Source organism: Paroedura picta, chromosome 1, assembly GCF_049243985.1.
Source record: "Paroedura picta isolate Pp20150507F chromosome 1, Ppicta_v3.0, whole genome shotgun sequence".
NCBI lineage: Eukaryota > Metazoa > Chordata > Lepidosauria > Squamata > Gekkonidae > Paroedura > Paroedura picta.
This window is the reverse complement of record NC_135369.1, coordinates 28,168,745-28,183,476: the sequence shown is the minus strand read 5'-3', so window position 1 is coordinate 28,183,476 and position 14,732 is coordinate 28,168,745. Positions and strand designations below refer to the sequence as shown.

Sequence of the window (14,732 nt, the reverse complement as noted above, 5' to 3'; positions counted from 1 at the left end):
TGGGGATTCAAGGCAGCTTGCATCATTCTCCTCTCCCCCATTTCATTCTCACAGCACCCCTGTGTTTTGCATCATTTTATTAGTTTTTGAAACTGCACTAGTAGAATAGCTTATGCTACATTTTGCCCAGGCAGACAAGACAGCAGGGATAGACAGCACATTCACTCAGCCAAACAGGAAAGAACAATTTTAGTGCTTCTGCTTGGATTCATTCAGCACCTTGTATGATCTGGAGTTTGGATTTTTTACCGTAGGTAGAGGGGCCTCTGGGCACCAATCGGTATAAATATACGTCCAGACATTCCCGCAAACAATGTGCTCTGCAAACAGTATGGTGTAATAGGAAAGAGTCTTGGAGTGGGGTCTGGGAGACCCAGGTTCAAATCCCCACTTTTGCCATGAAAGCTAGCGGGGTGACCACGGGCCAGTCACATGTTCTCAGCTGGCCTACCTCACAGGTAGAGAGAGAACAATGGAGGTGGGGAGAACAAGGTTGTAAAATGTCTCATGCTTGCCCCATAAAACAAACAATTCTCTATGGTGCACATGGAATGGAAAGGAAGGAGAACCAGAGATCCAGTCTGCCCAAGCAGTTTTGTCATGTGAAGAATTCAGAGTTGTGGCTGAGATGTTAGCAAACATATGGATGAAAGACAAACCAGAGAGGCCAGTGTTCAGACCCCTAATCAATCAGGGAAGCTCCCTGGCTGTACTTGGGCCAGGCACTCTTTCTTACCATAATCTACCTCATGGGATTTTGTTAATCCAGTGTACCAGACAGGGGCTTGCCAATGATACTCTGTCTATGCTATGGAGCTGCAACTTCCCTTTCAAAAAACACCATTTCTAGAAGACTCAGTGGACAGACTGAAACCATGTTCAGGGTTTGCTAGAGCTCTCTGGTGATAGGAGGGAAGGCCAGATTGCTAGACAAGAAAAGCTGGTTTTATTCTCCATTTTTCACTACTTGAAGGAGTCCTCAAGCAGTTTTCCCTTCCTCTCCCACCCCCAACAGACACCATGTGAGGTAGGTGGGGCTGAGAAAGCTCTAATAGAACTGATCTGCAAGAACAGCCCTAAGAGAACTGTGACCAGCCCAAGGACTCCCAGCTGGGTCCATATAGAGGAGTGAGGAATGAAACCCCATTCTCCAGATTAGAGTCCAACTTTGTGAACCATTAAACCACCCTGGCTTGATGAACTTTCCCTTATAGGAAACAAAATTCAAGACCTGTAGCACTTTACTGACCAAAGAAATTTTTCTGGGTTATAAGTTAGTCTTTCTCAACTTTTTTATGGTTGAGAAACCCCTGAAACATTCTTCAAGCTTTGAGAAACCCCAGAAGTGGTGCAATCGTGCAGAATATAGTTGGGGAGCATAGCTGTGTACATGCCCATGTGGGGCCCCTCCCCTTCCCACCCTGTTTTGGAGGGAGGGGGTGGGTCGACATGGCTATACTTGGTCACATCACCAGATAAATGTTTAACAAATTGTAAAAAAATATATTTAAAATACTTAACTCCCACCCATTCAGGAAACCCTTCCAGGGCCATCAAGAAAGCCTGGTATAAGCTTTCATAAGTCAGAGCTCACGTTACCAGATCCTGTTCATCATGGCTTGTTTGCCCAAGTAATCCAGGATTCCTCATTCCAGAGAAACCTTTTCTAAAATACTCTTCCTGTCTGCTTCTGCCAAATTATTTTAGCCTGCTGCATGAGGAATTAATAGGTAGAGGACCAGAAGTGGATGGTGAATTTAATTATTGTTGAGATCCTACAATTCCAGGAAGATGGCCACACTCATGTTTTCCTTGGTAAAATAATACTGAAAATGTTCTAATAGTAAAGCAAATATGCTGCCCATGTCCCTATGTTTCCCCCTCTCCCCCACCCAGTCTTGCTCAATCTTTATTTTAAACTGGTACAGTAAAAGCTGGTGCAATGTAGTTTTGAAGGCAAGGATGGGAATTTTTCAGGTTAAGAGCAAACCTGGGTCTCTGCCCACTTTTGAGGGCTCCTGATTGGATGCTGGCTGTTCTTGCTCCCAGTGCCTCCATGTGGGCATCCACCTCCCTTGGCTTTTCAGTGGCCACCAAGTTGGTCAGTGGCCACCAATGTGCATAAGACTTGTTAGCAAACAGGGAGTGGGGCGGGGCTCAGCCACCCACTATGACCGTTCCTTATGGAAATGACAACCAGGCACCTGGAAGGTCTTTCCCCCTTTATTCTGAAACTTCTATATCTGCTGGAAAATACATAGATTTGTCAGCTGGAGGCCTCATTCAAAATCCCTGTGGAGACTGGTGGGAAATTGGGTGTTGTTATGGTCACTCACAAATGGCATGTGTCTTGTATGCTGCCGTCCTCCTCCCCTTTCATCAGAAGTCGATCCTAAAGGAGCTAAGAGCAGAGGTCCATTAGATTCCTGGGTTAGAACCCCAGGGACTGGCCAAAACCCAAGAGGCAAAAGCATCTTATTTAAACTGGCTTTGGGCTGATCAGTGATTGTCTATGAGTGGGGCTTTGGAAGGGGCTCCCACTTGAGCAAACCAGTTTCATCTCCTGTTAAGACAACCCGATTTCCTCTTGAGGCAGAAGTGAGCCATGCAACTTTATGGAGGAATCTACAAAGAAGGCCTCCAGAATTCCTGTACTTGAAAAGCTCCCTCTCATAAACATGAAACTCTGAGGCTAAAAGAATGGGGGATTCCAGGCCTCAGGTGTGCTTTGTAGGACAACAGGCAAAGCCTGGCCCCCTAGACATCAGTTCTTACTTTAGGAAGTCCGGGCATAGATTCGTGGCATATTCAAACTCTGCCACAGAGAGCATTTTGTCATTATCCAAGTCAGCATCCTCCATAACCTATTTGGAATAGAAAAGGATGCATTAATCCACCCCAATGAACCCTCTCTGATCATACTGACACAGGGCAACACGAGAAGGCCATATGAGAAACCTTTGGGCACTGAACTAGGCATGTAAATTGGAAACTTCTGCTAGTTTACATTGGCCTTTTCCACTGAAGCATGATTTTAGTAGCTCATATGCAGCCGTCTGTCCCTCCCATCCCATGCACTGGCCCTCTCAGAACTTGCCACTGCAACAGACTGCTTCCTTGAAGTCTCTGGGGAAATCCTAAAAGAATGGGGCTGCTAGGGGGATACGCACACGGTTGGCCATGGACGCAATCACTTCCTCTCTGATGTTTTCACTGTTGAGCAATCGACGGATGACATTCTGAAGGTCTTCCTCATCAATGAAGCCATCTCCGTTGAAGTCTGGTGGGGAATTGCATCATAGAGGGACGGAGTGGGATTCAGGAGGGTGCATGGCAAATGTGCAGCCCAGCTAGCCCCCAAACCCAGCCAAACCCATTAGGAATTACCATTTAGCATCAAACCAAAGATCTGTCTAAGAGCCTCTTGTGGCGCAGAGTGGTAAGGCAGCAGACATGCAGTCTGAAAGCTCTGCTCATGAGGCTGGGAGTTAGATCCCAGCAGCCGGCTCAGGGTTGACTCAGCCTTCCATCCTTCCGAGGTCGGTAAAATGAGTACCCAGCTTGCTGGGGGGTAAACGGTAATGACTGGGGAAGGCACTGGCAAACCACCCCGTATTGAGTCCGCCATGAAAATGCTAGAGGGTGTCACCCCAGGGGACAGATATGACTTGGTGCTTGCACAGGGGATACCTTTACTTTTACAAAGATCTGTCTACCCTCCTCCTCCTCCTCAGTGGGAGTCCACAAGGAGGCTGTAGAGCTGGCAACCATTCCCCTTTGTTCCTCACCATCACCGGGTAGTCCAAAGTATCCTGCTTCATCTTAAAAGGTTGCATTTTGAATGTTGCATCCTTTCCATTTGGACCCCCTGATTTTAGATTTCCCTACACACTTGCACCAGTTGAACCAGTAATTCTTTAATCTCCTGTTCTTTCCCACCAGGTTCTCCACGGTAAAAGGCACAGCATTCTCAACACGATTTGTGCTTCAGTTAATTGGTTTTGCATTCTACATGCACAGTAGAATCATAGAATCCTAGAGTTGGATGGGACCTCCAGGGTCATCTAGTCGTACCTCCTGCACAATGCAGGGGGCATGTCTAACTACTGTACATACACTTACAACAAAACTTGATGGGAAAATTAGGTGAATAATAGATTCCACTGTCACAATTGTGTTATAGGAGGGGCTGTGGATAATATGATAACTGGGAGGGGTGGCATAAGCATTCAAATAGATAAATAAAACAAGCAGAAGGGTAGATGGTGAAAAACGCTGCCAGGGACCAGAGCTAGTGGGAGAGGAGGTGGTGGTGGTAGCCAGAAGCTTCCAGTCTCACCTCCCTTTCTTCATCCAAAGATCTCCTCTTTGGACTTAAGCAAGTGAGCTTCCCTTTTCCTTCAGTTAAGGTTGACTTTGGGGCTCTGAGCCTTAAAAAAAAGACATGCTGGTGCCAATCTCATCAAGTCTGCGTGTCCCTATGCTTTCTGATGGTGCCTGCTGAGCCAATGGCTGTCTCCCGACTTCTACAGCACTGCTGTTTCTTGGGTCCTGCCCTGAGAAACACAGTTGAGGGGAACATCGTACCGTATATCCGGAAAGCATATTCGATCTTAAGGACGGGACATGCCAGGTCGCTGAAGACAGACGCCATCCCGAGGACGTCCTCGAACGTGAAGTAGCCGTCTGTGGAGAACACCTTGCAGATTCTGTCCCTGAATGGGTTGAGCTGAGTGGGAAGAGGAGAGTGCGGAGATAATAATTTCTCACTTCCTGACAACAGGGGATTCCCCCCCCCCCCGCTTCTCTCCAATGAGGCTATGCTTTTCTTGATAGACTCAGACACACATGCCCACTTGAATGAGGTGGCGCAGTTGTTCCTGAAAAGCCCGTCTCTCATGATATAATGTGACGGCTGCTGGCCGACCATTCTCAATGTGAGAAAAGCAAAATCTGTCTGCTATTCTGAACCCCATGGAGGAAGGGCAGGAGTTTATTTTTATTTTTAAAATGAGAAGCGATTCCTTCATTAGGCGGGGTAGTGCAGGCTTACAAATATATTTTAAATAAGTGTCAAATAATAAAGAAAATATATTTGGCAACGGTTCTTGCATTGCTTCCCCTTCATTCTGTTTTCAGGGCTCATTGTGGCACACCTCCTGAGGTTATGGTAATGTGTGACCCTAACAAATGGAGGCCTTTGTGAAGTCTGCACAATACAAAATGTGGATGAATTCCCCACCCCATACAGATAAGGGATCATAATGCATTGATACAGACATTCTAACTGGGGTAGTTTTTACATTCCCATTATAAACACTCATCCATCTATTTATTTCCTGCTGCTATCGGGGAACCCTCTCGTGGTGGGTTGCAATTATGGAGCATAAAACCCACAATCATAAAAACATAACCCCCCCCCCAAATTAAAACGCACAATTACTAACAACCTCTCCCCACCGACCCTCTCGTACCCGGCGCCTCAAGGGTGATCTCACGTGCCTGTCCCAGATGAACTTACATATATAAATATTTAGATAGGTGGATATATGGAGGGCCCCACTGCACATAGACCCCCCCACTGAACATTATGCAGAGACCTGTCTAGGCTAAAGGAGCTTTAGGACACCACAGTGTTAGCAGAGAATCGGCAAGAGCGACACTTCTCCTGCTTCCAAGTTTCTTCACAATTTCCCTCTTCCGCCACAGGATGGCAGTGGGACCTCAAGCTAATGCCCAATTTGCTCACACAAAAAAAGATACTGCATTTTCAATAAAGGTAATTGGCTCATGCTTGAAGCAGGTTCTCTTTCCCTGTTTATATAGTGTCCTTTCTAAAGCAGCAGTTGATTAACGCATTTTAAATTTGAAAGAATGGATTCCTGATAAATCTTGTTAAGCAAAGAGGTTTTCAATGACCGGGAGGGCCTGTGATTCTCCAGGGCATCATGATAATGTCTAAGACTGAAAATATGAATCTCTCTCTCTGTCTCTCTCTCTCTGTCTCTCTCATGTACACACACACACACACAAATCACAAACCAGGGAGAAATTCCCCTGCACAATGCCCGACCAAAATGAAACCGAGGTGTTCAGGGAGCACCTAGCTTCCATTCATTTAAATGAGGCTAGGAGTCGAAACTTCTCTTTGGACTGGAAATTCGTCTCTCAGTGAAGTAATTAAGTAACAACAGAGTCCACTCTACCATGAGGCAAAATCATCTGGACTTTCTGAATCTGAAGAAGAATAGAATGGCATACCCAAAGAAGTGATTATTGTAATGCCTGAAGACGTTTTTGCTTGCTCATTGATCCTTGAATTAAGTTCAGTCTGATCTTCATTGTGCCAAAGGCCTAACTCTTCATCAGTATAACAAAAATCTGAATTCAGGTGGGTGACCATGTTGGTGTGAAGCAGCTGAGCAAAGTTAGAGACCAGTGGGTTAAAAAATCTGAATGAAAAGCAAGCCAATTCCCACCAATTCCTCCCTATTTTTAAAAATAAAATGAGTGGGTTCATCTAATCTTAGAAGCCAAAGAAATGTAAGATTTGGGAGTGCTGAATCCCCTGTGGCCTAGTCCCTCCCCCAAGGCCCTTTCCTCAGGGGCCCCAACACTAGCAGAGAAACTTGCAGAGAGGAAATGTGCTCATTTACCACATCTGTTCTTCTAAGGAAGCTCAGAATGGTGTTTTATAGAAGAAGTACCCCCCCTTTTTTATATGGGGTAGATTAAGCAACAAATAAAATTGCTTGATTTGAAAATGTGTTGAAGGAGAGTTTTACAGATACCATTGTAGACTACCAAAAAGACAGCTCCGGGGGTTCTAGGTGAAACCAAGCCTGAACTCTCCCTAGAAGCTAAAATGACCAAACTGGATGTACTATATTTCAATCACATATAAGGATTGCCAGAAAAGACAATAATGCTAGGAAGAGATGAAGACAGAAAGATGACCCAGTCTGAGATGGATTGGCTCTACAAGGGAAGCCTGGACCTCAGACCGAAAGATCTGAGCATAACTGTTAATGAGGGGACATTTTGGAGGTCATTAATTCATAGGATCACCCTGAGTTAGAAATTACTTGTTAACGCACACAGGTTAGGCAGAGAGAGAATGACTAGATCAAGGTGACCCTTTGAGCTTCCTATCTTGGGAATAGGCATAATTGTCTGAAGATGTCTGTGAATGTGTTAACATATTCAGGGTAGGGAAGGAAACATCTGCTAGGTTCAATCCCCAGAATCTCAACCTAAAAGGACCAGGCAGCAGGTGAAGTGAAAGACCTCTGACTGAGCCACTGGAGAACCACTGCCACTCTGAGTAGATAATACTGATCTGGATGGATCATAAGTCCGATTCATGTGCCCATGTTCACAGGTATTATCTGGTCAGTGATGGCAAGTTGCATTGTCTCACACATAACCCCTTTTTTCATCCAAAAAGAAGGTAGCCAAATGTTTTCTGAGTCATCCATTACAGCATGCCTGTCCTGAAGTCTCCATATAAATGTTTTCCCCTGGGGTCAGCATATAAGACACACAATAGACAATAGACACACTCCTCCATTGCCTTTTGGTCACTAAGACTCATGCACAGATTCAAAGATGTTACTTGCTCTACTGCCAGCTGGGTGACCTTGGGCCCTCTACAGTTCTATCAGAGCTCTCTCAGCCTCATCTACCTCATAGAATCCCTGTTGTGGGGAGGGGAAGGGTAGGTGATTGTAAGCTGCTTTGAGAATCCTTTGGGTAGTAAAAGTAGGTTACAAAAAACAGCTTTTTTTCTACAAGGGCCTGAGGGCATTGGGTAAAACAAACTGCCATAAGGGCTGCTCTTGAATAGGAAAATGTCAGCTCTGTGACAGCCAGTGTGATATAGCAGCTAAGAATGTGTCTGCCTAGGATCTGGAAGACCCAGGCCTGAATCTCTGCTTATGCCATGGAACCTCGCAGGGTGACCTGACCCACCTCACAGGGTTGTTGTGAGGATAAAATGGAGAAGAGGTGAAGAATGTAAGCCACTCTGGGTCACCATTGTGGAGAAAGGCAGGGTACACATGAAGTAAAATACATAAATAAATAAAGAAGCTCTTTTTTTAGAAGTCTGCATAGTGAGATCATGTTCTATAACCCGGTGCCACCTTGAATGCTGGGTTTTTTCATGTGGTCAGTTAAGTGGTCCATTTATTAATTTCATCAAACGTCAGTCATATTTATATCCCATCTTTCCTCCACAGAGGGCACATGGGCACATTATTTTTATGTCACCCACCCACTCTGTTCTCTCCAGTGATGACTCTGTGGCTTATTTATTATTTCATTTCTAACCTGCCCTTCCCTGAAAGCCCAGGGCGGGTAACAACATATGAAACATAAAGGCTCCACAAATTGAAGATGAAAATCTTAAACATTACATTACTTAAAATACATATAAATGTCACAAAAAGGCACTGTGACTTGCCTGGTGCTTGGTGCCATTTCTCAGGTGGCGATTTGTTGGTCCTGCAGACCTCACCATTGTCCTCCCCTCCCCCCGGAATAATCATATTGTGAGGCAGTTGAGGCTGACAGAGAGTGACTGACCCAAGGTCACCCAGTGTGTTTCCAGGAGATTGTAACCTGGTCTTGTCAGATCCCCATTGACTTTCTCAGTGAACACACCTGGCATGAGCAGCAAAAACAGTGTATTGAGGTAGTGATATGAAACTCATGAAGAAGAAGAGTTGCAGGACTGCCCCAAAGCCAGCCTCACCAGTAATCTCGCTCCCTCTCCCATGGTTCCATCTTCCCCAATGAAGACTGCTAACTGGACTACACAAAAGAACAAAGGATATTCATCATATGCAGAGCCACAGAGACAATCAGACTTTCCCAGGCCTGGCAGGCTCCCCCACCAATGTACAGATGACAATACAATGACAGTAGGCACCAACAGGTGGCTATTGATATCATATTGATCCCCGACAAATGACAATACCAGATGTTCACGGCAGGAAGCTGATGAACAGAGAGATACCTGACAGGTCTCCCAGATCTGAGTCCAGAACTATAAGCACTACACTGGCTCCCACATAGTCTATAAATATTGTCAGATATTCTGTGGAGTAAAAAATGCTCTTGTGTAAACAAAACAGCAGCCTGAATTTCCTTTGTGAGCCAGCTTGGTGTAGTGGTTAGGAGTGTGGGCTTCTAATCTGGTGAGCCGGGCTTGATTCTGCACTCCCCCACATGTAGCCAGCTGGGTGACCTTGGGCTCACCATAGCACTGATAAAGCTGTCCTGATGGAACAGTAATATTAGGGCTCTTTCAGCCTCACCCACCTCACAGGGTGTCTGTTGTGGGGAGAGGAAAGGGAAAGGCAATTGTAAGCTGCTTTGAGACTCCTTCTGGTAGAGAAAAGCAGCGTATAAGAACCAACTCTTCTTCTTGTTGGAAGACATGGGTCATTTGGCAGCCTTGGCAATAAGTAAGGTCCCTTACTCCTTAGCCCTGGAAGTCTCCCCAGTCTTACATGTACCCCCTAACTTAGCATCTGGCACCATCTGGCCTGTGAGCCTCTCAGCTGAGCCACATTCCCTAATTTGCCCAACGGTTTTTGCATCCCTCCTAAATTGATCCACCTCCAGATTTTTCAAAACACAGAACATGATATGGAAGTTTCCATGTGAAGAATGAGATCTTGGTTTCAGAACAGGAGCCCTACTGTGTGTTAGTTGTCTTTTTCTAAACAGGTTGTCTTTTTCTAAACCTGTGGTTGCTGGTGCCTCCCAAAAGCACAATAAACACCACTGTCCTGCCCAGCCCCACCCACTCACAATTCCCCCTTAATCAGGATGGATGTTTCAAAGTCACTGGCACTCTGATCATACTCAAATGATCTTGGACACTCACACTGAGCTACTGCAATTATGCGCTGAAAGGGATAACAGAGTGGCAATTGATTTAAAGCGAATGTTCCCTTATAAATAGGTTTAAGAACATCTGAACTTAAAAATAATTGTTCAACTTGTATGTTTCTGAGGCTAAAATATGCCCAGATATCCGATGCTGGCATAGGGTTAAAGAACAGCTCAGACCAGCCTGATCACGCTGGATCTTGGAAGCTAAGCAAGGCCAGCACTGCTTAGTACTAGGGTGGGAGACCACCAAGGGATACTGGGGCCGTGACATGGAGGCAGGCAATGGCAAGCCACCTCTAAACGTCTTGTGCCCTGAAAACCCTACAGTGTTGCCATAAGTCAGCTGCCTTATAAAAAGTCAAAGCATTGGTCCATCTCCATTAGCACACAGGATTGAGTGGTAGGTGATGTTCAAGATCTGTGCTTAAAACCCCGGAAAGCTCCTGCCAGTCAGACTAGACAACCCTGGCCTGAATAGACCAAGGGTCTGACTCAGTATAAAGCAGCTTCATGTGTTCATGCCGAGGGGAGGGGCATGCAGAAGGTCCCAGGTTCACTTCCTGCTGTGATGTCTCCCGTTAAAAGGATCAGGTAGTCAGTGATGTGAAGCAGGGGTAGTCAACCTGTGGTCCTCCAGATGTCCATGGACTACAATTCCCATGTGCCCCTGCCAGCGTTTGCTGGCAGGGGCTCATGGGAATTGTAGTCCATGGACATCTGGAGGACCACAGGTTGACTACCCTTGAAGGACTCCTGCCCAAGACCCTGGAGCTGCTCTGAGTCAGATTAAAACCAATGATCTCACTCACTGGAAGGCAGCTTCGTGTATTTAAGTGTACACAAAGGAAGGAACATTGGCTCCTTTCTTCAAAAAAGGAACACAGAGATTTTGCCGACTCAGAATTCCAGTGACGTGCAAGCCTGTCAAAGTCCACCACGGTTACCCTTTTAGGAGGCAAGGGAGGACGTTTGCCCTCAGGCTGGTGTTCATGACTTAATTTTATGAGAGATAATTTGATGTGGATTCTGATGCTGATAGTCTGATGTTATTCTGTCATGCCTGATTCATCATGGCATGTCCTAAGTAGCTGAAAAGATTTTTCATCGTTTCTCTGAGGTCTCCTTTTTGGGGAAGGAAGGATGACAAGTTACAAGTCTAAAAGCACGCATGGGTGGTTTGGCTTTGTTTTTTAAGAAACCCGTCCTCTAAAATAAGGTACAACCAAGCTGACTGACTCAGGATTTCAGAAATTATGTAAGGCGTTTACTTAAACATCATGTAGTGAGGTATTTATAGCCCACTTCTCACAACATCTCCCCCTTTATTTTACCCTCGCAACAACAGCCTTGCAAGTTCGCCTAGGCTTTCAGGGTGTAACTAGGGGTGCCAACCTCAAGCAAGGGTGGGGGCTAGGGTTGCTAGCACCAGGTTGGGAAATTCCTGGAGATTTGAGGGTGGAGCCTCAGTGGGGTACAATGCCCTCTACCCTCCAAGGGAACTGATTTCTGTCCTCTGGAGATGACCTGGCATCCTAAGCATAACTGGCCTGAGGTCTCCCAATCAGCTTCCATGGCAGGGCTGGGGCTTTGGTCCTCCCCAGTCTTAGTCCAACACCAACCAATATGCAATGGTGACCCATATGGAAAAGGCCAGTGCGGTCATTTTGTTTTTGTTTCATCTCCGATGTTGACATCCTCACAGCTTTGTTTTGCCTGATTCTGCTTTCGGTCATTGCAGATTCTCCGGATTATTTTATCTCACACCGTTTTTACATGATACAAAAAAGACTGGAAGATTTGCCAGTCTGATATGGGGTGAAATTCCGTGTGAGGCAAGAGCAACAGCTTTTGCAAATGAAGACATGCAGGTGCATTTCTCTCAGAGAAGGGACTTAGTGGGAATAGGAACAATCGAATCAAACAATACCACTTTCCAAACTGAGTGTCAGCCCTGCACCTCCACAAACACCAATGCCCACCACAACTACATATAAGAATACTGATACTGCTGCAACCTCTTGAGAAACAGATCTCATTGTGTCTCTATTCCTCTCTCTGCAGATGGCAGTCTCCCATCATGACAAAGACTTTATCTGGCCCAACATGTCTTAAGGCCCGCCCAAACCCAAATCCATTTATGTCATCAGTTCAGCCTCTGCCCACCTCATAGAATCCTAGAATCCTAGAGTTGGAAGGGGCCATACAGGCCATCTAGTCCAACCCCCTGCTCAGTGCAGGATCAGCCTAAAGCATACAGGATAGATATCTGTATGGCTGCTGCTTGAAGATAGTCAGGGGGTGCTCACCACCTCTTTAGGCAGTCGATTCCATTGCTGAACTACTCTGAATGTGAAAATATCTCCACTCTGCTATGGAAAGTTGCTGGATGATCATAGGCCAGTCATCCTCTCATGGTCTAACCTACCTCAGGAGGTTTTTGCTGCTAGGATAAGATAGTGAGGGAAAGAACAAGGTTGCAAGTTGCTTTGACTCTCCACTGGAAAGAAAAGCTGGGCAAAAATATCCAAATAAAGAAGAGGGCAAATATTCTATTGTGTGTAAGAAAGCAAGTCAAAACTGACCAAAATATGGGGAAGAGAGGCCTTCACCAGGGCTTCAGTGCTGCAGAAAAACTTGTGAAGATGAATTCGGGCTATAGCCTCAGATATAAAGGAAAGTTTCCTTGGATTTGCTGTATCTCCTCTCTCCAGTAGCAGTTTCACAGATGAAAACAGAGATACTTGTACACTTCCCAACATCTGTTCTGTTCTCTAATAAACACACACACACATACAGAGAGAGAGAGAGAGAGAGAGAACCCTATTTCTATACCTACCCTTAAAAATTGCAATTTGAACTTTGTATTTTACAAGGGCAAAGATTTTAGCCTTGCTACTCTGTGGGCATATCCTGTCAGGAAGTTACCTTATGCAAAAACAAATTGGGAGTTTTGAGGAGAAAGTGAGCAGTAGGGACATATGGTCATGACATAGCCAACACTGGGGCCAGGGAACAGAAGAACATCCTCTTCATAAATAGGATTGCTAACGGACCAGCAGAAAAATACCCCACCCCTCTACACTCACACGCACAAAACTTACTTGACCTTAGCCAAAAGGCCGAGAAGCAATCCCCACCCCCTCTAAATGAGGCCTAATGTGTGTAAAAGTGAGCACTTGAAGTTTCTCACAGAATGGAGGTAAATAATATCACCTGGTAAATAACATGCCGTTAATCCTCCATTAACAGACTAGGACTTTTTCTCCAGATCTATGGGCAACCCTGTCTACTCTGATTGGGCAGAGGTAATTCACATCGTCTACAACCTAATATTTTTAACTGGAGACGGATTGAAGCTGGGCCCTTCTCTATGCAAAGCACAGATTGTACAACTCAGCTACTGATTCATAGCCCCTTCCTAAGGAGAATGAGAAAAGTTCCTGCTAAATAAAGGAAATCTTCTTTATGTAACCAGGGGATAAGTCCTGTTGAAGGTCAACCTTCCCAATGAAAAAGAGACTTAAGCACCTCAAGCCTTCCAAATGTGATATTTTGTTCCTGTGATAGGAGAATGGAACCTTCAAGAGAGGAAATGGGCCCGACCCAGACACCTTCCCCCCCCCCCGTGTGCATGATGGTTTCATAAGGGGGGGGGGGTGTAGAGAAAAGAGACAGAAATATTTTTCTCTCCCATTACACTACAATCTGTGGCTCACAGACCAATTATGCACGGGGCAGAAAGACCAGGCTGATGGCAACAGGGCAGTGGAGCTAATCCCCACATACACATGATGTTGCTGCCACCCCAGCCCCCTCCTGGCCCTGGCCCGAATCAGGGCCTTGGATGGCCCACGGCAAGGCAACATGGATTCTTCTGCATCCCCTCTCTTGCCACGGCAGCCAGCAGAGCCCCAGTCAGGGCAGACCCTGCAGGGACACAAAACACCCTGTTTGGCTTCATGGTACTACAGAGCAGAACGGAGCATGTCTATACCTCCACGATGGTGGCATAGTGGCATGCAGCTATCCCACCATTCTATGGTGGCATCCCCATGCCCCCTGCTGCCGCCACCACCATGAGGTGCAGCAGACCTTTCTCGCCCCGGAGTTGTGCATGCTCACGAGCAATTCTGGGGCAGTCTGTGTGTGCCAGGGGGATTTTGTCCCCCATGCATACTCGGGCATGCCCTGCCACTAGGAACTGACAGTGGCCCGGTGCAGCTGCCACTATGCATCATTGGTCACACAAAGAATAAAACAGCAGAGTCATAGTACAACCGAAAGGCCTGAGCCCAAGCACTGAGGAAAGAAAGTACATTTTGCATAATTAATATACAGCATTATCTCTGTGATTTGCTAGCTTAAGTGGTTTTTAAAGGGGGTTACACATAGGACTGGAGGAGATCTAGCCAAGGCTGTTAGCTAAACAGAGCTTCATTGTACTCGTGCACCTTACCTTTAAGTATTAATTGCTGGGGCAAACAGCGGGGAACAGGTGGCTGAGCATGGCTGGAAACAGGAGGCTGGACTCAATGGCACCACAGGCCTGATCCAGCAATGTCTTCACATTCATGTGTATTTTTGCGTGAAAACTCGCCACTTCCTCCCCTCCCACCACCCTTTGATCTTCCCGCCAGTTTTGATCTAGCAGCCACAGCTGTGTAAAACAACAGGGCATTTCCCGTCAGCCAGCAACAAGTCTGAACTGTGTAAAAGCTAGCTTGAGAAAGTCCTGCATGGGGAGTGGGGTGGGGGAGGCCAGTCTCTCCCTTTTGGGGGGGGCCACCCAAACCAATTTTTTCTTCTGTGCAAGCATATTTTTCAATCTC

At 46.0% G+C, this 14,732-nt stretch overlaps 1 protein-coding gene across 1 annotated transcript in view; it reads right to left on the bottom strand.

Moving 5' to 3' along the window:
* Positions 1-2,213: 2,213 nt before the first annotated feature.
* CIB4 (calcium and integrin binding family member 4) overlaps positions 2,214-14,732 on the bottom strand; it is a 30,930-nt gene continuing 18,411 nt past the window's right edge. The window contains exons 4-7 of the mRNA XM_077329972.1: positions 4,588-4,729; positions 3,171-3,280; positions 2,776-2,864; positions 2,214-2,401 (exon numbers count right to left, since the gene is read on the bottom strand). Coding sequence (XP_077186087.1) covers positions 2,380-2,401; positions 2,776-2,864; positions 3,171-3,280; positions 4,588-4,729 — 363 coding nt within the window. The 3' untranslated portion in view covers positions 2,214-2,379. The remainder of the gene's footprint in view (positions 2,402-2,775; positions 2,865-3,170; positions 3,281-4,587; positions 4,730-14,732) is intronic.